The sequence below is a fragment of the Periplaneta americana genome, chromosome 8, assembly GCF_040183065.1.
Source record: "Periplaneta americana isolate PAMFEO1 chromosome 8, P.americana_PAMFEO1_priV1, whole genome shotgun sequence".
Taxonomy (NCBI): Eukaryota; Metazoa; Arthropoda; class Insecta; order Blattodea; family Blattidae; genus Periplaneta; species Periplaneta americana.
Window position 1 is genome coordinate 20,052,709 of NC_091124.1, and position 24,357 is coordinate 20,077,065.

Sequence of the window (24,357 nt, forward strand, 5' to 3'; positions counted from 1 at the left end):
TTATCTCGCGGGAAGTGAGATAATATTTCACCGTTGCCGCTCTTACATCAGCCGTAGTAAATACGTATTTGACGTTTACCTATCCCAAGACGCAGTCCGCGTTTACTGCGTAAACAATGTAATACATTTAGAGGAATTTCTTCTGTAATCGTTCAGTAACACAATACCTTCATAATAACCACAATGAGAAAGTAATTTTTTCAACTATCTATGCTTTGAAAATAACAAAAAGATACTACTTCTACGAACAGATAAAAAATATTAAGACGAAATATTTTCTCTGTAATCGTTCAATAACAACACCATTTCCTGAAAACCAAATTGCTGAGAAAAGCTGGCAACATTGTTATCAGAAGAGCGCTTATATGTGGAACACGTGAAGCTCTACAACTCATTCTGAAAGAATTGATGCAACAGAAACAAAATTCATGCGCCTGTTTGTGTAAAATCTGAAGCCGCGCATCCAAGAAGCGAGACTGCTTCATGATGCTTGTTTCACTGTCTGAATTGTCGCGCACTAACTGGTGGCTCACGCTGCTTTGCGTTCTTGCCTCGCTACCAAAAGAACAAAACCGCGAGGGAAACAAGAAGGGAGGCTGCCGCGCGTGACAGCCTCTCTTCGTGGATACGCGGCTTTACGTTAACGTTTTCAGTTTTCCATTTTCATATTCATATATTGAACAACAAAAATGAAAATCAGATATCACAGAAAACAATGAAGCTACTTATCCACATAGTATAAGAACCGAACAAAGTCTGACGCTCATTGATAGAGACAAACATCGTTATTTCTTTTTCCCATTGCATTTCCTGGAGTAAATATTGTTTTGTATATAATGTCTATCGGCTATTTAAATTAATTATACTAGCTACTTAAATGATTATTTGTTGTTTACTTTTTAATGCCTATTTCAACTTTTAGGGCTGATTTGAGTGCTTATTTTAAATCTAATATAATCTAGTATGAGGTACATCACATATTCATTTTGTATGAGGTCTCGCCCAACTCATTGAATGAATATGTGATGTATTAACTGTTAGCAGTTGTCACAAACTGATGTTGAATATGGCCACAAAGTCATTTAAATATGCGCTCCTGCATATATGACTTGTATCGTCTCAAATGCAGGTAGTAAGGCCGTAAAAGCATTACGAGAGGGGTTCGGCCGGCGTAGTGGATCGTGTCCCGCCATAGCTCAGTTGGAAAGAGCGCTCAGCGCGCAGAGCTGAGAGGTCCTGGGTTCGATTCCCGGTACCGGTACGAATTTTTCTCGTATTAAATAGTACTAGTATGAGGTGTTGTACTTTTTAATCCCTATTTCAACTGTTAGGGCTATTTTAAATCTAGTATAATCTAGTATAAGGTGCTGTACTTTTCATGCCATGCCATGGCTTGTGCTGTTCAAATATATAACATTCTCTTCCCGTACCACTCTAGTGCAACTATCAGGAAACCTATGCGGCGGCCAATTCAAACCGGGGAGATCATTCTGCAGAACCCTGTGTAACTAGGCTACGGCTGACACAGGCAAAAATTTCGTCTAGTAAAGGCACATTTAGCCGCGTCTTTAGCTACAGTGCTAGCGCGTTGGCCTCCCATCCAGGCGGCCTGGGTTCAATTCCCGGTCAGGTCCGGGTGGAATTTGTTGTGGGAAAAAAAACATGCTGCAGACGGTTTTTCTCGGGGTACTCTAGTTTTCCTTTCATTCCACCAATACTCTCCGCTTTCTCTTCATTTCATCTACTATCTGTAATAGTAAAAATTGGCTGGGGTGATGTTTGGGGTAGTAAAGGTTTTCGATGCTGATCTAAGTTGTAGGTGTTTGACTCCAATCTCTGGATTAAGATCGTCAGTAGCCAATGAGACCTTCTCGTAGCGCCAAAATAGGATGATCCGCCTGTTAGCGTCAGACTCGTGAATTCCACCCGGGCCATCCGTCGGACGCAGACAATCATAGCATATAGGACGTACAATGAGCCTAAACAACCTAAGTGAAGGATCCTTTCTGGATCCAGCCCACGTTAAGTCAATCAGAGGAAAATTTCAGTAGGTCTCGATTTCTTTATTATACTATCTTTCAATTCCTCACATCCTGGGCCTTAGTGTTTGAGTCATGTACGGACTTTCCGAGGTGATACATTTGTGTCGGTGACTTCGTTGTCCTTCACTACTTGCACTTGCTAAAAAATGTGCATTATGCTAGTCATGACGTTCGTATATTTATCTGGGAAGAGGCCAAAATATTATGTAATTGCCTTGAAAGCTTGTATTCTGCAAATTAAAATTGTATATTTCTTTCAAATATTTCCTCATTATACGTATAAAGATACGTTTGATACTATTGTGCATATCCCTTTATAAAGTACGTACTTCATAACTTAAGGTATGTTGGTTTATGTTTTTATCTTCAAGAGCACTGCTCTCTGAGGTCAATTACGAACCTGAGTCAAATCTCAGCGATGGAGTAGTTGTCTTTGTGGTGGACAAAGTCAAGGTTGTGAAGATTTCTCTCGGGGTTCTCCACACATTTAAGAAGTTAATTGCCGAGAACAGCATGACTCAGATGACAGAAAGAAAGTCGTATCTCATGTCAGAAAGTTAACTGACGAATACTGGAAAAAAAAATGTTAATTAACACTAAGTAAATGAAATAATAATTATTGTTCTGGTGCGAATACTGGTAATAAAGAAGCAAGAAACTCCTAAGATATCAACTAAGCAATAGAGTCTCAATCAGAAATCTCTGAAGAATCACTTAAAAATTGTCAGCTTAATACAGAGTGTCCGACAAGTCCCACATCATATGCTAAATCACAAAACATGTTCGATATGACCCCCTATTCATATTTCAAACATGTCTGCAGGCGAACTTCAACGCGATGTTGGCAATGATTTCATGACACTTTTCCTCAATCCGCGCTCGTAGGTATTGCAAGTCACGAAACTTCAATTCCTATACTATTTCCTTACGACAAATCCAGAAAGAAAAGTCAAGTGAATTTATGTCAGGCGATCTGAGAGTCCACTGTCTGGGTCTTCTACGTCATATCCACCGATCAGGAAAGTTGTCATCGAGCCAATTCCACACAGATGTGGCACCAATGTAGTAGAGCACAATTCTGCATGAATCATTCTGGTGCTTCGCCTAGCAGGTCTATTCCGGCATCATCGTATGTACATAGGCCGCAGAGGATTTACAGAGTGGACTCCGAACGCGGATCGAGGAAAAGTGTCGTGAAGCGTTGTAATTATCTTGAAGTTTCGCCTCTAGGCATGTTTGGAAATCGGAGGGGGTCATATTGAACATATTTTGTCATTTAGCCTATGATGTGGGATTTGTCGGACACTCTGTAGATTCTGCTGTTGAGATTCACGAATGTTCGACTGTGGGAGCATAAAACCAATGCTAAGAAATAAATCATACTGGAAAATAGACTATTTAATTTAAACAATTATTAAAAAGTGCTACGATATGGAGTACCTGTGCTTGTCATTTACTCAAAATATAACGAATGTTTCGCTCAAGTGCAAATTGTAAGATAGCACTAAAGGTGTATTATTTTAGAAAAAAAAATTACTGGCTGCCCCATACACTAATCACCTTTGAAAAACGTAGATTTATACGTGAACGAAGTTTCTTATGCAAGACTCAGCTCTGTTTTGCCTTTGTTTTGTTTCTTGTTGCTTTTTCTGTCGGTTTGTAGATTAAGTGTTATAAAATAGTATATAACAAAAATATATTCGGGGAATAAATCAGGTGCAAAATAAACATCCTTTTCGTAGTCCTGAAGTGGATTTACACAAACTCACGCTACAGGAGATCGGTCACTTTTTGTGACTAAGACTGTACCTTCTATTCCATTAATGCCGTCACGTTTTGAGGTTCGTTTACAGCCAGTATTTCATCCACCTCCTACTCGCTATACTAGTAAGTTGTATACAACAGACACACAGATAGCCATTCCTACGACCAGTAGCGTGTCGCTGCACCTATGAATTATTCGCATATGTCGAAAACCAGTTCTAATTGTGTAGCTACTAAAATAGCATGGACACCACTTAAAACCGGAATACAAAGTACAGGCAAGTCAACCCGCACGTGCACAATAGAGGTGGTGATAGAACACACAGTTTTCGTTGCCAGTAAGATTAAGAAACAGGATGGCATTAATGGAATCCATTATGTATGGGTTTATACCATCTTCCACCAGCAATTTTATTCATACCATACCTTATATGAACCGCTATGTGCACTTTTGTAATAATGATTATCCTTTTTGCAGAATATTACGGAAATAATCGCTACTGGGGAGGTGGTGGCAGCGGAAGTAACAACGAACAGTGCGTGGGCCCGACTGGGCAGAAGGGAAGCTGTGTGATCATTCAAGAGTGCCAATCATTGTTGTCGCTGCTCAAGCAGAAACCAGTGAGGCCCGAAACAGCTGATTTCCTGAGGCGCTCACAATGTGGCTTCGAAGGCAGGAATCCCAAGGTGTGCTGTCCCAGCTCTCAGACCGTGCCCAACATCCCCACGTCCGGAGCAGACGATGATAGGTTGTCGGGAGGCGACAGGGACGGCGGTTCGGGACCACAGACTGAGAAACAGACGGCGGGCTGGGAGTCGCACCCCAACGCTCGATTACTACCCCTGGCCGAATGCGGCCTCGACGGCAGCCAGCGCATCTCGGGCGGAAATGTCACAGAGCTGGGGGAGTTTCCATGGATTGCGCTCTTCCAGTACCAGTCTGGTAAGAATTATATTATCAGAGTGCTCAAGTCTGAATTTTTCCTTGAAATTATCTAAGTCTACTTCACAGGAAGCTTTACCTGGAAACAAAAAAAAAACTAGACTTGCAAATTGCGACCAATAATTTAGGATAAATCGCTGTTCACAGACAGAGGCATGTTCTTCTTTCTCGGCATCAGAAAAATCAACTTTATGCAGTATCACCCATTTTTATAATCTATACTAATAATAAATCTGTAGCCGAAATTTTTCTCGTAATTTTCGATTTTCCAAAAATAATTGGTCCTAACATATATAATTAACCACCCTGAAACCGAAAATCGCTTTTTTGAAATTTTTGTTTGTATGTCTGTCTGTCTGTCTGTATGTTTGTTACCTTTTCACGCGATAATGGATGAACGGATTTCGATGAAAATTAGAATATAAAGTAAGTTCGTTGTAACTTAGATTTTAGGCTATATGGCCTTCAAAATACATTATTTAAAAGGGGGGTTATTAGGGGGACTGAATTAAATAAATCGAAATATCTCGCTTATTATTGATTTTTGTGAAAAATGTTACATAACAAAAGTTTCTTTAAAAATAATTTGAGATAAGTTTTATTCCATGAAACATTTTGATAGGACTGATATTTAATGAGCTAAATGAGTTTTAAAATTAAAATAACTGCCATCTAAGCCCGTGTAATGAATTAAAAAACAAATGACTTCGTCTATAAGGGGCCTTGGACAGCAACAATCGAAAACTATGAAAGATAGCCTACAGATAATGTTTCTGTGTTTGTATGAAGTAATATCGGAAGTTAAATTAACCGATTTGTATAATTAATTATTAATTCACCATTGGAAAGTGTAGTTTCTCTAGATGCAAATAATGCTATAATATTATTACAGTAGCTTCTGAGTGAATCGAGGACAGGTAAGATTAAAATAGCTTCTTATGCACAGAAAACTTGATAGGCTATTCTGTACATTCGTTTCCTGTATTTCCTGAAATAATTTTATGACCAAATGAGTGGTCTCTGGATCAAAATGATCGCATTTTAATTATGCAAATACAATTTAAATTAAGTAACATAATAAACGATTTATCCTTATATCAAACATGAATGTTCCCTGGATCAAATGTCCTATTTTAATTATGTAATTACTTTATATTTATTTTTAACGGGTGCAGCGGAGAGCACGGGTACGGCTAGTGAGAAAATAAAATAATTTCACTTAAAACGCAAAGTTCAATCTTTCGTGTACCCGTTTTAATGGCCATTTTTGTATTTGTCAGTCCATAAAAATATGAAAATGACTGACCCTTAGCCTATATTCAAATATGCAACGGCTCAATATCTTGGTGGGGGGGGGGGGTTATAATCTGAGGCGGACGCATACGTTAAAACATCACTGGTGCACACGAATTGGTTACAAAACTTTTAGTTTATAAATGGTAAAAAATATATATTACTTCGTACGTTTTGAGACCTGAAGAATTAAAAAATTAAAAAATAGGTATGTTCTACATTGTGTCATTAAAAATAAGTCTCCTTAACAGATCCTTTCTAAATGAAAAACATAGTTTTCGAAAATATTTTCAAAATATTCCATTTTTATCCCCTATTTGTATACGTATAGAGCTTCTTCATAAAATTAAGATAAAGGTTAAGCAGTGTTTCATACTTTTATTTATCTAGTATTCCCTTATTAGGTTTCAAATTTTATATAAATAATGTGCTTTTTATAAATTTATCTATAGTAATCTCAGATCTCGAGTGACATTTATTAGGACTATTTCGTGAATAAATTAAAAATGTAAATACAGTAATATATCTCTACAATTCGCTCACAAAATGTTAATAATTGTACATTCATGAGTACTTAACCTATTCAGACATTGTGAAGTCGAAATAGATGAATGACGATTACTGCAATAAAGAAATTGAATGTTATTCAATCGAGAAAAGCGAAATACAGGTTTAAAAATGTTAATTACATGTATTGCGCTTTTCTCTTGTTATTATAACAGAAATACGATTTCATTATCTGCTGAAATCATAATTTAATTTAAACATTTTATAGTATAATTACAAATAACCTGATTAATACATTAATTAAATGAACAATTGTTATGAACGAGTGTCATTTTCTTTAGATACAATGGACATGGAATTAGAAGATGAAGATGTAGATGTGGAACTAGGATTTCGCATTTTATTTAGTACAATGGATTCATGCTCATCGATTTACGTGGAAACAGTTGGCGACACTGACTAAACAAAAGAACGTCCATGCAATAAATTGATAGTGATAAATCGAGCTCCAGAAATTATCGCGATGTATGACTGTGATTGGTTGGAATTAAAAATTTCATTACACTTCATTGGCCGAAAATGGAATGACGTCATATAAACGAAAAAGTTTATAAAAAGTTAGTCGGCCGTAAAAAGACGTACACACAGGCGGAACTTTGACACTGCGTGAAAGTACAAAAATTCACTATGTTACAGCAACGGGACAGAAGAGGTTCTTGTGTGGGGGATCTCTCATCAACAAGAGGTATATCGTCACAGCTGCGCACTGTCTTGCGAGAAGTGAACTCAGAGGCCAAACACTGTGAGTAATCTATAAAATAAATAACTAAATACATTGTAGATTGGTTAATTCTACATTGGATAGTTAGAGTAATGTTATAATAAATTTATTGCCATCAACATCAATACCAGTTAAGATATACCACCATATTTCTGTATTCGGGTTCCACCATGACTTTCTATTACATTTTACTACACTTAGGCCCGGTTTCTTCAACCTTTGTTAAATTATAACAGTGTGTTATTTCATTTTAACTGTAAACTTAACAGCTGAAGCATTTCTTCAACTACTGTTAGTACTAACAGGCTGTTAAAACCTATGTTAATTTAACTGCCCAATTTCATGCAGTTAAATCATTTAACTCTGTTAGCATAGAAGTATCCAATATAGCTGGTGCATTAGATGCTGAACTTATATACCTGGATTATTTAGAAAATGATATCCATGAATACATAAACAGAGCAGATGATTTCTGTGATTTGACAGACCAGAAGTTCATACAAAGGTATAGGCTATTTTCTGCCAAACTTCACTTTTTGCTTTCAACTTACTCGTAGATCCGTTTGTTTGTTTATTCTCGTTAATTTGTTTATACTGTGAAATAATTTCCAGCAGAAGGTTTCTTTCGAACGAAGAGAAATTAGTCCCACGACTCCTATTTGTTCCAGTGTTTTCCATTTCATAACAGCAATACCAATACGCCGCTCCACGCTATTGTGATACAGACGAGGAAAGAAGCAGAAATCAAACCTGAGAGAATAGAAAGACTTCTATCCTTTCTGAATCAAAGAACGGAAACAAGCGAGAATCGCAATTGTCAGAGTTCAGAAAACAGAAGTGAGCCTATACTTGGGTATAGGTTATGGTTAAACTCTAGAATCTCTGGTCCTAACGGAGAGTTAACAAACAGAATGTTAAAATGTGAAATGTAAAGTTGAAGAAACGCAATATTTTTAACAGCAATTCATACTTTTAACTTCCAGTTAATTAACGCTATGTTAGGTGCATTTTAACAAAGGTTGAAGAAACCGGGTCTTAATGTGAAATCCTGAAACTATGTTTAACTAATAGCTCCACTAATCTTCATATTAACTTAACGCCAAACCCTACTGATCTTAAATATCCACCATTTGTTATTTCTCCTCACATATCACACTCCATTTACTTTTCTTCTTCCATTCTATTCTTACTAACACAACTTTATAAAATATAATTACCGTTTTCCTACGTCTCATCTTAGGGCCTACTATTCCTACTTTAACCTCATAAATTTTAAGTTTCAAGTCATTGCAAGACTCTACTATTTTTCATACTGTAATTTTTAATGATCATTATTACCAAACCAAATCGATTCAATCAAACCTATATAGATTCAACCAAAACCAAATCGATTCAATAGAAAAGGTCTAACGCAGGGCAGTAAAATATGTAAAAATGGGAAAGATAGCCTACATCGCGAAGAGATAGTAAAAGACTTAGGTTGGGAATTTCTCAAATCAAGGCAACGAAAAACCAGACTGACCGCACTGATTAAGGCACAATTGGGACACAAAGATGGACGGACATCAATTACTAGATTAATGACACCATCATACTTAGGCAGGGCTAATCATATTAGAAAGTTTAAATGCAGAAAACAAAGAACAGACGTGGCAAATTTTTCTTTTGTTAATCGTACAACAATAGACTGGAATAGCTTACCTGCGGCAATCTTTCAGGATGATCCTCTCAAAATCAATATATTTAAGGAAAGGTTGAGAAGATTAGACTGAAAATTTAATTGCAGATGCAGTGTAATTATCTAAGTTGTGTCATGTAATTAAGTTAATATGTAATTAATTGTTGATATGTAATTAATTGTAGGTCCAGTGTAATTATCTAAGTTGTGTCATGTAATTAATTAAGTTGATATGTAATTAATTATTGATATATAATTAATTAAGTTGATATGTAATTAATTAAGTTGATATGCAATTAATTAAGGTGACTTGTAATTACTTAAGTGGATAATAGTTGGGTTTAGTAGAAGTACTGTGCTTATAAGTTAGGTTTACTTTTGCTTATGGTAGGCGTTATTATAGAATAGTAGGCGTTATTATAGCATAGTTCTTATTTATAGTCTTAGGTTTATTGCATTTATTTATTTATAGTTAGATTTAAATTTGCGCTTATTTTATTTTTTATTACTGTAATTGTAATGTTATTATTGTATATTCACTGCCACCGGGCGTATACCCAATTGTAGTGTTAATAAATACATACACATATATACATACTACTTCAAAATACCAGTATCTCCCTTAAAATTTAATTGTCTATCCCATTTTAAAATCACTATAATAACATTATCCTAACATCCCCCTTAAAAACATTCGCTATTTGTATTTAACACAACGCTTCACACGGTTTTACTTATTGGGATCATCTTCTTTCTAATACAAATCATCTTGCTAAATCTTTGCATATGTTTTAAGTTCACTTTGGCTTGATCATCCATTCCTTAATCTAACCAACATCCATAATAAACTATCTTACTCTAAAAATTCTAACTACCCTCACTAATATCATCTCTCAGTTTTTTTTTAATTGGGGAATTTAATTGAAGTGAATTTATTATGGCAGGCAGAGTAACTATCTCATGCCCCCATATTTTATGTTGCTACCAGTACACTTCAGTCCACGCCTGTGGAGTAACGGTTAGCACGTCTAGCCGCGAAACCAGGTGGCCCGGGTTCGATTCTCGGTCGGGACAAGTTACCTGGTTGAGGTTTTTTCCGGGGTTTTCCCTCAACCCAATATGAGCAAATGCTGGGTAACTTAAGGTGTTGGACTCCGGACTCATTTCACCGGCATTATCACCTTCATCTCATTCAGACGCTAAATAACCAAAGCTGTTGATAAAGCGTCGTAAAATAACCTACTAAAATAAAAAAAAAGTGCACTTCACTAGAACTAGGTACCCAGCTTCGAAGCCGTTAGTCCTGTGAACTCACTATCATCTCTCAGAACTTCCCTACATCCATTTATAAGGTTTACTTCCTTACCGTAAACTTCTACTGACAACTATATTAATTAACAACGCACTGTTTTGAATTTCCCATGGTTCGTTTCAATTCTTTATCTGCCTAACTGACCTCTTCATCCAAGTTCTCCTTTTATAGTAATAGGGGGAAAATGGTTAGATTTCATCCTTGAGGTATAAAGTAAGAAGGCCCAGACTATACAGAAGTGTGTTACTGGCTCATATACACCACAATATCCAAGCGTGGATCATACACAAAGAAAGTTGAAGTGTTTTCTTCTAAGTAGCTTAAATTTTGTTTGAATATGGATAAAACATGGCAACGGTTAAGTTAAAGTACATTGCATATCCATTACTGTATATGTGTGTATAATTTGTTTATATTAATATTCTAAAAATAATAATAATTTTCTTTTTAATGCGGATTTCGGGTATTTCGAATATTTCCCTTAGATTTTGAATTTAAAAAGAGTGCATTGTAAAGAAATCCGTGGCACGAAAGCCATTGGAGGGTCAAGGTCGATCAGCCGACTTCTGACCTCGCGTAAAGTGCTGCCAACGATATTACGGCGCAGAACAACTTCTTTAAATGTTGTTTTCGTCAGTAATATTAGAAATTAACATGGTATATGTCAATTGTAACTGAGGCAGTAAAAACACGAACACTATGTAAACTGTGTATAGTTGTGTATTGTTTATATAGTTATTTTTGTGTGTGTCAGTTTGGTTAGTTTGATTCCGTGTATAGTTGGTATAGTTCATGTATTTAGTTAGTATAATTTTTGTGTTCAGTTGTATGGTTTTTGTGTGTTTCAGTTTGGATAGTTTGATTCCGTGTACAGTTGGTATAGTTCATGTATTTAGTTAGTATAATTTTTGTGTTCAGTTGTATGGTTTTTGTGTGTTTCAGTTTGGATAGTTTGATTCCGTGTATAGTTGGTATAGTTCATGTATTTAGTTAGTATAATTTTTGTGTTCAGTTGTATGGTTTTTGTGTGTTTCAGTTTGGATAGTTTGATTCCGTGTACAGTTGGTATAGTTCATGTATTTAGTTAGTATAATTTTTGTGTTCAGTTGTATGGTTTTTGTGTGTTTCAGTTTGGATAGTTTGATTCCGTGTACAGTTGGTATAGTTCATGTATTTAGTTAGTATAATTTTTGTGTTCAGTTGTATGGTTTTTGTGTGTTTCAGTTTGGATAGTTTGATTCCGTGTACAGTTGGTATAGTTCATGTATTTAGTTAGTATAATTTTTGTGTTCAGTTGTATGGTTTTTGTGTGTTTCAGTTTGGATAGTTTGATTCCGTGTATAGTTGGTATAGTTCATGTATTTAGTTAGTATAATTTTTGTGTTCAGTTGTATGGTTTTTGTGTGTTTCAGTTTGGATAGTTTGATTCCGTGTACAGTTGGTATAGTTCATGTATTTAGTTAGTATAATTTTTGTGTTCAGTTGTATGGTTTTTGTGTGTTTCAGTTTGGATAGTTTGATTCCATGTATAGTTGGTATAGTTCATGTATTTAGTTAGTATAATTTTTGTGTTCAGTTGTATGGTTTTTGTGTGTTTCAGTTTGGATAGTTTGATTCCGTGTACAGTTGGTATAGTTCATGTATTTAGTTAGTATAATTTTTGTGTTCAGTTGTATGGTTTTTGTGTGTTTCAGTTTGGATAGTTTGATTCCGTGTACAGTTGGTATAGTTCATGTATTTAGTTAGTATAATTTTTGTGTTCAGTTGTATGGTTTTTGTGTGTTTCAGTTTGGATAGTTTGATTCCGTGTATAGTTGGTATAGTTCATGTATTTAGTTAGTATAATTTTTGTGTTCAGTTGTATGGTTTTTGTGTGTTTCAGTTTGGATAGTTTGATTCCGTGTACAGTTGGTATAGTTCATGTATTTAGTTAGTATAATTTTTGTGTTCAATTGTATGGTTTTGTGTGTTTTATTTTGAATAGTTTGACTCCGTGTATAGTGGTATAGTTCATGCATTTGGTTAGTATAATTTTTGTGTTCAATTGTATCGTTTTTGTGCGTTTAGTTTAGATAGTTTGTGTGTGTTAGGCTGTACAACTTATGTGCGCAATTGGTATAGGTTTTGTGTATTTAGTTTGTGTGTGAGTTAAGACTATGTATGTGTTCAGTTTGTGTAATTTTTTGTTTTTTTGTTTTCTTTTTATCGTGTGTTTAGTGTGGACAGTTGTGTTCAGATTATAATTTATGTGTTTAGTTTGCGTATTTTTTGTGGATGTTTAGTTTGCATAATTTATGTGTTTAGTCTGTATTGTTTTTCGTGTTTAGTTGGTATAATTTATTTACGTGTTTAGTTTGTAAGTGTATAGTGTAAGCTCTCTTGGACTGGCTCCCCAAGTGTAGTAGACCTTCAGCTCACCCTACACTCTCCTGTAGGAGGCCGTTGTCCTTATGGGATTTCAGGCTTTTCGTATTTTATATATATAAAACTCAACTGCCACTTGAATACATGGAAAGTGACTCTTACCTTCATTTGTTAAGAAAGTAAGGAAACAAGATACTTCCCCAGAAGCACTCAGATTGTTAAACAAAGAACAATTCATAGCAGATTCCCAGAAACTTCCTGGCTGCATATTTTTACAGATGGCTCTAAAATAAATCAACCTAAGAAGCAGGAGATGGTATACATTGTAAACGTTTTTCTTCCTATTGTACCTTCCAGTCGGCCAAAGTATATAAATTTTGACGCCGAAATAGAAACTATAGAATTTACACTGAAAAATCTAATGTTGAGAACAAATTAATTTCAAAGAATAGTTCTACTGGTGGACTCAAAATCTTCTATTGCTGAAATAGCATCAAACAAAATACAAAAAAATAAAATATTGTAAATACATAAACTTATCAGACAACTTATAAGAACAGGGAAGAAAAAAGCATTACAATGATCACTATCTACTCTAATGTGAACCACCTAAGAAACGAAATAGCAGGCGAACTGACGAAGAACAGAACAACCCTACAACCAAAAACGTATCAAATTATCACTCCACAGCCTCAAATCACTTTTGGGTCATTGCATGTGAAGTGGGACCTTTCATTAAAGTTTTTAACTTACGATACGAGGTGGGATTTTTATTTTATATTTTTGTGGGAAATTGTTTTCCATATGAAACTGAGCTTCAAGTTATCATCAATTACTCCTGATTTGTCATGCAAATTTGTTTGACTTTAAGGTCAGTATTTTCTTATCTTATATCACGTATATATTTTAAGGTTTGGAATCTCCAAAACCCTGAATTATACAATATAATTTGTATTTTTATGCTAAGATAGTATTTTATTTAATTAATTTATTTATTTATTTTATTTTATCTGGCGGAGTTAAGGCCATCAGACATTATATACATTTTAAATAATGGAAATTGTATAATTTCTTTCTTTGCATTTTATTTTATAATATACTAATGACATATTGTAATGTCTTCTTAACATAAATTGTACCTCAGAATGATTTTGTACTGAGTAATTCTGACCAAGTAATGTAAGTGACGGAAATATAGCAGATTTTTATAATTTAAATATATCCATCAGTAATATTATATTCCCAACCAGTTATGGCTATTATATTACGATGTCGAATAGAAAAAAAGCCATATCTCTCCAGTTTTTAGAAGAGCAAAATTTGCCATTATTGTGTACGCATACAATATCCATGTCCTTGTCATCTAAACTCAGAACCATTAACAAGTAAGCACTGATGGAATGGCAGCCCAGTGTGTAGATAATATACACTCTGGACACTTCGCGTCGGTATCTTTGATGTAGCAGGACTGATTTCAATGACCTTAAAACCAGTTTGAGCGTGAGATTCTGCTTTCTCCCTGGAGTTGGCACTGACAGCAAACCAGCTAGCAGTCGACACAGCGGAAATATAACACATATACCTTATTTTATTTCAAGGAGTGCAGTTCGGTGTTCAAATAAGCCACCGAACTGCACTCCTTGAAATAAAATAAGGTATACAATTAATACATCTAGGTACATTATGTACTCAAATAAAATAAATTGGACCGACTAAATAATAAATCCGTTATTAACTGTAACGTTTAGACTCTAGAGTTTCTTTAGAATGAGAGTTGAGACGTTGACCCCAACAACAATTAAAATATGTAATGATTTGATAGCGCTGAAAATGGAAAAAACAAAACTCCTATGAGAAGTAAAACCATATACCTATTATATTGTATACAAATATTAAACGAATTTGATACATAATTTTATAATGTATTATATTATTTTATAATATAATTTATTATATACAAAATATAAAAAAATCATTTGTGCGAGATCGTGCGTATTTGCTTGGTTTCCGCACAAAACCAATCCGCGGAAAGTCTAAAATTCCACATTCAGTATTCCCAACCTAACACACATAACAATTTCCCTCTTCTTACCGCCTAAGTGACATATTGATTTTACTGCTTTAGGCTTTTAACATATTATTTTTAGAGACGTTCAATATAGTAATAATTATAAATTGGAAACTTACCACTGCAATTTTACCTAAATTGCACTGTTAATGATTGTTTTTAAATATTTGCAAAAATTAAGTAAACTCTACAACTCCACTAAAGTTACTGCATTCGTGATGCAAGTAACATTAAGGAAGCCGTTTGTTTTAAGTTCGCATTTATAGACTGGGGGAAAAAAAAGACAGACGTATATCACGGCCTGCTGGAGTATAGTAAACACAGAAAACATTTTAAAGCAACAATGTTGAAGATAGATATTTTTGTTTTGCAAATTTGCCGTCATTGAACAGAAACCAAGATGGAGATTTCATTGCAACTAATTAGAAATTCCTCTTTCAGGTATGTAATAAACGATCTTCGCACAAAATAATGTACGATAGACGAGCGGTATATTTTTTTCAATTCTCGGAAATTAAAAAAGCTCAACTACGTTTCGCTTTTTCAAACTTTACCTCGAACATGAAAACTTCAACATACCGCTCTTGTAACGCATATTACTATATTGCAATAGTTTGCCACTGAGAAAAAAAGGAAAAGCTGTTAACTTGAATTTATTTGAAGCAAAGTGTTACTGGATTATGCAATAAGTAGGCGATGTTTGGATCCTTTATCTCAACTCTATACTCAATTATTATCTTAGTGTGTTCTCGATTATACTAACTTCTAGCGCTTGAAAGTGGAACTAAACGCCGGCGCACAGAGAAACAAAACAAAGGAAAATTCGCTCATTGTCCATTCTTTGTAATCCCTATTCGCTGGGCAACCTGTTTTATTCATGTTATGGCCGTCTAAACTGGCATATAATCAACAAACCGGTTAGGAACAGTTGAATGATAAATGTTACAATGTGTAGGCTACTTCATGTAACTTCAGAATAATAAGAGCTAAAATGTAGATACGGGCTGGAGACGAGTCCTTGAGGAAGCCAAGACTCAGCAATGAGTTGTAGAGCTACTGATGATGATGATGAAAATGTAGATACCAATGTTAAATTTGTTACTTACTTGTGCATTGTGTAATATTTAAGTACTGAAAAATCGAGGTAATGCATTAATTTCCTACTGAAAAAAAGTTTGTACATTGAATCGGCTATTACATTTTCTTTGACAGTGCGTAAAATGAATAGCAGTGCCTAAAGTGGTTATTTACTTTTTTACGCACTCACTAGTATTTTAAAGACTCACTTTAGGCATTGATAACGGTGAGTAAAATGAAACTTAACGCAGAAAAAATAATGGATTTCATTTTATTATGTGAAATACTGTATGAGTAACTTATTTTTCAGGCATATGATTAGGCTTGGAGAGTTCGATACAGGTAAAAACCCCGATTGCGAAAAAGACTTCTATACAGGAGAGGAAGTTTGTGCACCTCCCCCTCAAGACTTTGGGATTCAGAGGATCATCGTCCATCCTGACTACGATCCCAGGACGAACAACAAGTGGAACGACATCGGTCTTGTGAGACTGGACAGAGACGTCCTATTCGATGGTGAGTAGTGACTCGGTCTGAAGAAGACATACTTTATTAGCAAAGAATACCACAAATTGCTTTATTTAATTCCTCGAATCGTTTTGAACTTATCGATATTCGATAAGTCCACGAGTCACATTAGTGACGGTTCTTGGCCTACCAAATGATTTCTTGTTTTCTACTTTTCCATGTTTCCTCGAAGAATGAACTCATCGCACAATTGTCCGTCTGTTAGAACACGATGATGACGAACCGTCAGAACGCCTGAGAATGTCAGTCGTGTTCAAGCACAAAATGCAGCGAAATCCACAGCGTTGTACATTATTATTATTCCATTTATACGTTAGTCATTTGATATAGACAAATCATATGCAACAGAATGTTAGATATCAACCATTGAACTTTCCTAGATAAATCCGCTCGAAAATTCCTTATTCTAACCACATGCTATTCTTGACATTCAGTCCTGGAGACTAGTGATGGGCGATAGTCGATAGTACTTTCAATACTATCGATAGTTATGATTTCAACTATCGAAACTATCGATAGTCAAATTGTTTCGAAAAGATAATTCATAATAAAATAAGGGTTTCAAACTGGACCAGGCCAACATGATTCATTTTCAACGATTCAATCAGCCAGACAACGAATCGTTTATAACGATTTATTCACTGTTTGTTTAGAACACATTCCAGTCTCTGATTCCAAGTATTATTTTGAATCGTAAACGAACGACTCACACGAATCTTCGCTTTGCAATCATGGGTAGAATAAAAGCGTTCTACAAATCTCGCATAGATAGCAAAGTAAGGCCTGGACGGACTCAGGAAAAGGATACAGTCCCTTTATAGCCTAATGAGAGTTGAGATATTGGATGGTCTCTTTCTTATTGGCAAGAACCAGTCTTCATGACCTCCGTTAATCCACAAACTGATGGAAGATAGTTATCCTCAATTATAATTTATAAACACAACCTTACTATCAAGTATTTTTCATATTTAACTAAACAAATCTAGTATTTTGTTTCCACTTATCCGTTCCTTTTATCATACACCATTCAACCACAACTCAGTAATTTGGTGAGGAAGTATCTTTATTCACTGGGATCTTCAGTTCCCTCTCAAAGACTGTTATCTAAAACTGAAAACCTAATCAATGAAAAGCGAAACTGTCTACATCCCAACAAAGTGGAAATGCTTATTTTAATGGGAGACTTATCCTTGTGACAATGGCCACATGTTTAAAAAAAAACATATAATCATGGCTAATGTTGGAACTTTAAGGACAGATTGTAATATTGTGTGTTATTGGTATGTAATTCAGATTCAATTCAGTATACATTACTAAATTAATAGTTTAGTACGCGTTAACAAATAAATTCAGAAATATATTCAGTTTATAACCAATTAACAAAAAAGTTGTTGTTGTTGTTGTTTTCTAATGCCAGGCGTTTGATAATAAAGTCATTTGACCTCTTGCACTCCAATATTTTTCAAAGATATTATCATGACCAGCCACTGAAGCACAGATTTTGAGGTGTTCCGAATCCATTTCTTGGTTTGAGTTGCACAATGGGCAGTTAGGGGACTGATATATTCCAATTCTATGCAGATATTTGGCCAAACAATCATGGCCTGTTGCCAATCTAAATGCAGCTACAGACGATTTTCGTGGTAAATCGGGAATTAACTGTGGATTATGATCCAGAGAGTTCCATTTTTTCCCTTGAGATTGTGTTATCAAATTTTGTTTGTTAAAGTCTAAGCATGTAGATTTAATAAATCTTTTCACAGAGTAATACGTAGATTTAGTAACAGGTCTGTAATTATCAGTGCTGCCCTTCTTTGCTAAAGCATCCGCATTCTCGTTTCCCAGGATTCCACAATGGGATGGTATCCATTGGAATACAATTCTTTTATTGAGTGATATTAATTGAGAGAGCATTTTAGTTATTTCTACTGTTTGAGATGAAGGTGTGTGTTTAGAGACTATTGATAGAATAGCTGTTTTGGAGTCTAACAATACAATTAACAAAAAAGTTAGTAATAACTATCGATAGTAGGAACAACAATCGATAATAGTATCGATACTATCATAAGTGACTATTGCTCATGTCTACTGGAGACTAGCTCTTAGTAATGAACGCAATACACAGGCTCTCTTTTATTGTGCCTTCTCTGCCGAAACAGTGATTGTTTTTGAATCTATAATGCTATACAAAAACTCAAAATCTTGGACCCTATAAATGAAGATCCTATCTTGCATTTATGTTACTATTAGGCCTATTCGTATTATTAATATGTAAACAATATTGAAAAAGATAGTTGGCCATGACAATATGCTTCTCAGTCCTTAATGTGTCTCTACATTAATTAAGTGTTTTCAAGAAGAATTGCCTTTTATTTGTATTCATTTACGTTCATGTTGTAAGAAATAGTGATCTGTGATCGTGTTCATGTTAGTGTTGCGTTCTCTTAAATATTTTATTGACATCTGGTCATTTTATTCATTCGTGTGTGTTTAATGATTTTCGTTAGCAAGGCTTTTCCTATCTTCCTACGTTGAATAGGAAGTTATTCTTTTGACTTTATATGTTGCAGCACATTCATTCAATTTAAATGGCATAATTAATTGTGAACTGTGATTGTGGACGTATTTCGTGAATTTAAACTATTAAGTAGGTTAATGAAATATTGACATTTTCATTGTCCAAGAGTTTATTGATATTCTTTAGCAACACGTTGCTATATGTTTGTTTTGTTTAATCTCATTCATATCTTCGTTCATGAATGCCAGTGAATCCATTAAATGCCTACTCTGCGATAATCGTAGAACTTCTGAAGAATATAGTTTAATTTTATGTGCAGAGTGTAAGTGCTGGTTCCACGGCAGTTGTGTCTATCTATGCAGTGATGAAGTAAGAGTCCTCGGTGAGTCTAATTCCCCCTGGCTCTGTCCATCTTGCTCATCAAAAGGTGGAACACATAATATCTCAGCCCCTAATTATGTCGAATTAGTCTCGTTCCCAATTTGCACTGGCAGTGATGCTAAATGTTACAAAGGCTTGAAAGGACTGCGAGTACACTGGGCTAGGGCTCATCCCAATGAACTTCCTGATGATCTTCTGCTAAATTCAGAAAATACTTCTTTTGAGTTTTTTTCCACCAAAAGATTGCTAATTGTAAACTCAATATAAGAGTTTTACGAAGAATTCCTAAAGGAGCTAGAAGTTTTGCGGCTGAAAAATTGATTCACCTTATTGATAAATGCATTTCCAAAAACAGTGAAGAATGTTGGCAAGAGCTTCTGCTTTTTGCATATATCGCCCTTCGGATACCTGTTCGATCAAAGAAGAAATCTGACAAATCTTTAGTCTCTAAAATCAAAGAGAACATTAATGATTTTACATTGGAAGTTCCTCCCCGTAAGAATAAGTCTACACTTTCTAGGTCACTCATTGTTGAAGCTAAAGTGGCAGACGGTGATATAAAGGGAGCTGTTCGTATTCTATCTTCTGATTCAGGAGTAGCTCGTGCTTCACGAGTTATACAAGAAGCTTTAGTACAAAAACACCCTCCACCATCACGGCCCTTGGCATTTCCAGATCCTCCTACCGCCGATGAAGTGTGTTTGTCAGTATCTCAAGATATGGTTTTGCAAGGAATAAAAAACTTTCCTAATGGCTCTGCATCTGGTATTGATGGGATTCGCCCCCAACATTTAAAAGATCTCACATCTAAATCTGGTGGAGATTCTGGTAGGCGACTTCTAAATGCTATTACTAGATTATGTAATCTAATGTTGGCTGGTAAAGTTAATCCTGAAATCTGTCCTCTTTTATATGGAGCATCTTTAATTGCCATTGAAAAGAAAAATGGTGGGATACGTCCAATCGCAGTTGGAAATACCTTTCGCAGATTATCGGCTAAGTTAGCTTGCACTTCTGTTAAGGAGAAAGTTGGTCAACATTTGCGCCCTCAGCAGCTTGGTTTTGGCACCGCTAAAGGTTGTGAAGCCATCATTCACTCGGTACGTTCATTTCTAAATCTGAACGAAGACAGTCAAAATGTTCTTCTTAAGATCGATTTTAGAAACGCATTTAATTGCCTTGAAAGAGACACAATGCTTGAACTTGTTAAGAGCAAGATCCCTCAACTCTATGCATTCTTGTGGCAAGCGTATAGAAACCCATCTAACCTGTATTACAATTCTGACATCATTTCATCGCAGACTGGAGTCCAACAAGGTGATCCGATAGGTCCACTGCTATTTAGTCTAACCCTGAATTCTGTCATTACCCATCTGGTACCTTGAACCTCTTTTACCTGGATGACGGTACTTTGGGAGGGGATCCAGATATGGTCCTTTCCGATCTTGAAAAACTTATAGATTCCTGCAGATCCATAGGGTTAGAGCTTAATCCCGATAAATGCGAATTATACTTCTGCTCTACACAAGACGATACTGTAGTGTCCGCATTCAATAATATAACTCCAGGGATTAAGATAGTATCTCGATCTAATTTGACTCTACTTGGATCTCCCATTTTTCTTCCCACTGTGGAGTCAAGAATGCGTGAAAAGCTTGAAATTATGAAGCAACTGTTTGATGGTCTGCAGTCTCTTTCCACACATACAGCGTACTTTCTCTTAAAGAACTGTTATTTAATTCCTAAATTAACATATTTTCTTCGCACCACCCCATTATGGCTTTTTCCATCACTACTTCAAGAGACTGATGATCTACTGAGAAACTGTCTGGAATCGATTCTCAATATACGTCTTGAAGATAACAATTGGATTTTAGCCACTCTGCCTATTGCCTTTGGAGGTCTTGGAATACGGAATGGTCCACACCTGTGGAGTAACGGTCAGCGCGTCTGACCGCGAAACCAGGTGGCCCGGGTTCGAAACCCGGTCGGGGCAAGTTACCTGGTTGAGGTTTTTCCGGGGTTTTCCCTCAACTCAATGCGAGCAAATGCTGAGTAACTTTCGGTGCTGGACCCCGGACTCATTTCACCGGCATTATCACCTTCATATCATTCAAACACTAAATAACCTAGATGTTGATACAGCGTCGTAAAATAACCCAATAAAATAAAAAATACGGAATGTGAGTGATGTTTGTCTGCCTGCTTTCTTGGCTTCTGCATATGGAGTCCTTGATTTCGTCAAGTCCATTCTCTCAATTAACGGTGATGAAATCGGGATCTGTTATGTGAATGAGGTTTTGGATAAATGGTTCAGTATTACAGGAAACAACAACCTCCCAGCTTCTCGTGATATTTAGAAACAATGGGACCACATCCATGCCTCTGATATCTACCAGGCTCTACTAGCGTCTTCATCGTCTGAGGTCGATCAAGCTAGATATCATGCAATACGACAGAAGGAATCTGGGTCTTGGCTTAAGTCAATACCATCTTCCAATATTGGCACATTAATGGACAATATGTCCTTTAAAATTGCTGTCGCCTTAAGACTCGGGTGCAAGATCTGTTTTCCACATAAATGTCTTTGTGGAGCCACTGTTGATCCCTATGGTCACCATGGCTTAAGTTGCCCCAAAAATACCGGGAGATTTTCCAGGCACTTTCAATTAAATGACATCATTAAAAGGGCACTTGCCTCTGCTGGTTTTCCATCAATCCTGGAACCTATTGGAATCTGCCGTTCTGATGGAAAAAGACCAGATGGGTTGACCTTGATACCCTGGTCTCATGGAAAATCTCTGCTATGGGATGCCACTTGTGTCGACACTTTAGCACCATCGCATTTGCCTGTCACCTCCAAAGTTGCTGGTTCTGCTGCAACATCCGCAGTGAGCATCAAAAGGAATAAGTATCGGGTTCTCCAGGACAGATACTGGTTCTCTGTTTTTGCTGTTGAGACGTTGGGACCTTGGTGCTCAGAGGCTAAAATGCTGGTTTCAGACATCGGGAAAAAGTTGCAAGCGCTCAATGGAGATTCCAGGTCGACTGACTTCTTGACATAACGAATCGCTATTGCTATCCAGCGTGGGAATGCTGCCAGTGTTATGGGGACATTTCCTCAAACACTGGCTTTGGAGGAAATATTTTATTTTTAAAAATTCAAAATATTGGCCTAATACCGGGATCAACTGCGTTTGTTGACACAACAAGACTTGAAGAGTCTTGAAGGAATTCTGTTGGAAGACGTTCAGGAATCTTTGCCACATTGTAATAAAACCCTCAAGGCTTTGCAGAATGAGATCATTATACATCTCGCGACCGATTGACAAGAAGAAGATTGTGTTCTTCACAAACAAGACAGCAGCTCTACCTGTGGACGATGAGTTCCAGAAACTCTGGCGTTCTGTGGTAGTTGAGAGCACGGATAACCTGAAGATAGAGAAATATCTGGAGAAACAGGGAATTCGCTCCATGGAAGATCATAGACCCAAGAAGACGACACTCCACAAGCGTAAGAAACCGAACCAGCGCCAGAAGCAGCTCAAGAAGCCGCGAGACAACGAGCACTTGGCTGACACCCTGGAAACGTACGATGACAAGTGAAGATCGGAGAAGTGAGAGTGGGATTGATTATTTCTTGTGACGTTGGTAGAGGAGACTGATGCTGTTGACTGGACACGAAGACCGGTAGACAGTGCGTGTGCATTGTGTGCGACTGAAATGATGACGAAAAAAAAGTGTATCATGTAATCCCTACTGTATATTTCGCTTATTTTTTAAATACCAATTTAGATATCAATAAATTTTATGTAATTGTAGTCAATTAATAAACCAAATTGATTATAAAAAATTAAAACAAATGAATTCCTACTATGGCAACAAACCTTATGTCGTAAATGAAAACGCGTTTAAAATATATATATATATATATATATATATATATATATATATATGTTGTTCGTAAATGTCTGTGCTTGCTTTAACTTTGAAATATAATGATGGACTTAAGTCCCCACTAATTTTATATCCAATGAATTTAGATACAAAGTACATCATTCGGATGAAATGTACTCATTTTATGAGTATAAATTATAATTTTGTATTGTTCACGATTTTGTATAAAAATTCCTAATGAGGTGTAATGTTAAATTTATTTCAGCGTACGTGGGACCCATTTGTCTGCCATCTGACGACATGATTACTGAAAGATTTTTAGGACAAGAACTGATTGTTGCTGGTTGGGGCAGAACGGAAACAAGTGAGTATACGAGAAATATGTATTGTATTACAATTTAACGTGTTTTCATAATTCCAGAGCAGATTATTTCAATTTAAGTGAAATTAAGTTACATAATATTATTTAAGAAGATATATATGATAAATGGGAAGATATAAAAGCTAATAAAGAAACAAAATAAATGATCCTACGTTTATAATATTCTACCCATAATCAATTTAGCCTTAATTTTCATACAAAATTTTACACTTCTGTTTGTAAAAGTGCTACGTGTCTAGTATTTGAGGAGCTTATTTTCAAAACGACCCTTGTTCATTGCCATAACTTTGTGGAAAATCACGAGAAACACTTGTAGGTGTGAAACACCGTGCACTCTGACTATGAAATCACTAACTACTGGTCTCTCACCTCTCGCCACAGTTCAGCTGTCGCGTCGTGTGACTCCTGACCCGTGGCTAACGAGAAAGACAGGCTACGGCGGTACGTCACATTCTTAGTCATAACATGGCCAACATTGAACAAGTTTATATATAAATGCACGTTTAACATGAGTTTAATATAGCGATTCCTTTGTTTTTTAGAACTTTGAACATGTATTTATATAAAATTTACTTTGTCATACGTTAAAAGTGTTAAAATTGTTAAAAAAGGTTCAACAGATGGCCCGTTTCGACGCTATGTGTCGTCGTCCTCAGTGTCTCTTGAACCCCTGGTGATCTTGACTCTGCGATGTGCAGTTGTCGATGGTAAGGGTGGGGATGTGTTGCTCCTAATGGTGGGGGTTGGCTGTTTGTATGTTATGATGTATTATGACGTCAAATAATGTGTGCGTATCGAACTGCAGTTGTGTGTTAAGTATAT

The 24,357-nt window shown here is 35.9% G+C and overlaps 1 protein-coding gene across 1 annotated transcript in view; it reads left to right on the forward strand.

Annotated features, from left to right (window-relative positions):
* Positions 1 to 24,357, forward strand: part of LOC138704536 (CLIP domain-containing serine protease B4-like) — a 37,959-nt gene that overhangs the window by 7,179 nt on the left and 6,423 nt on the right. Inside the window, exons 2-5 of the mRNA XM_069832530.1 lie at positions 4,285 to 4,749; positions 7,246 to 7,351; positions 16,140 to 16,345; positions 23,419 to 23,517. Of these exons, the coding sequence (XP_069688631.1) occupies positions 4,285 to 4,749; positions 7,246 to 7,351; positions 16,140 to 16,345; positions 23,419 to 23,517 (876 nt within the window). The remainder of the gene's footprint in view (positions 1 to 4,284; positions 4,750 to 7,245; positions 7,352 to 16,139; positions 16,346 to 23,418; positions 23,518 to 24,357) is intronic.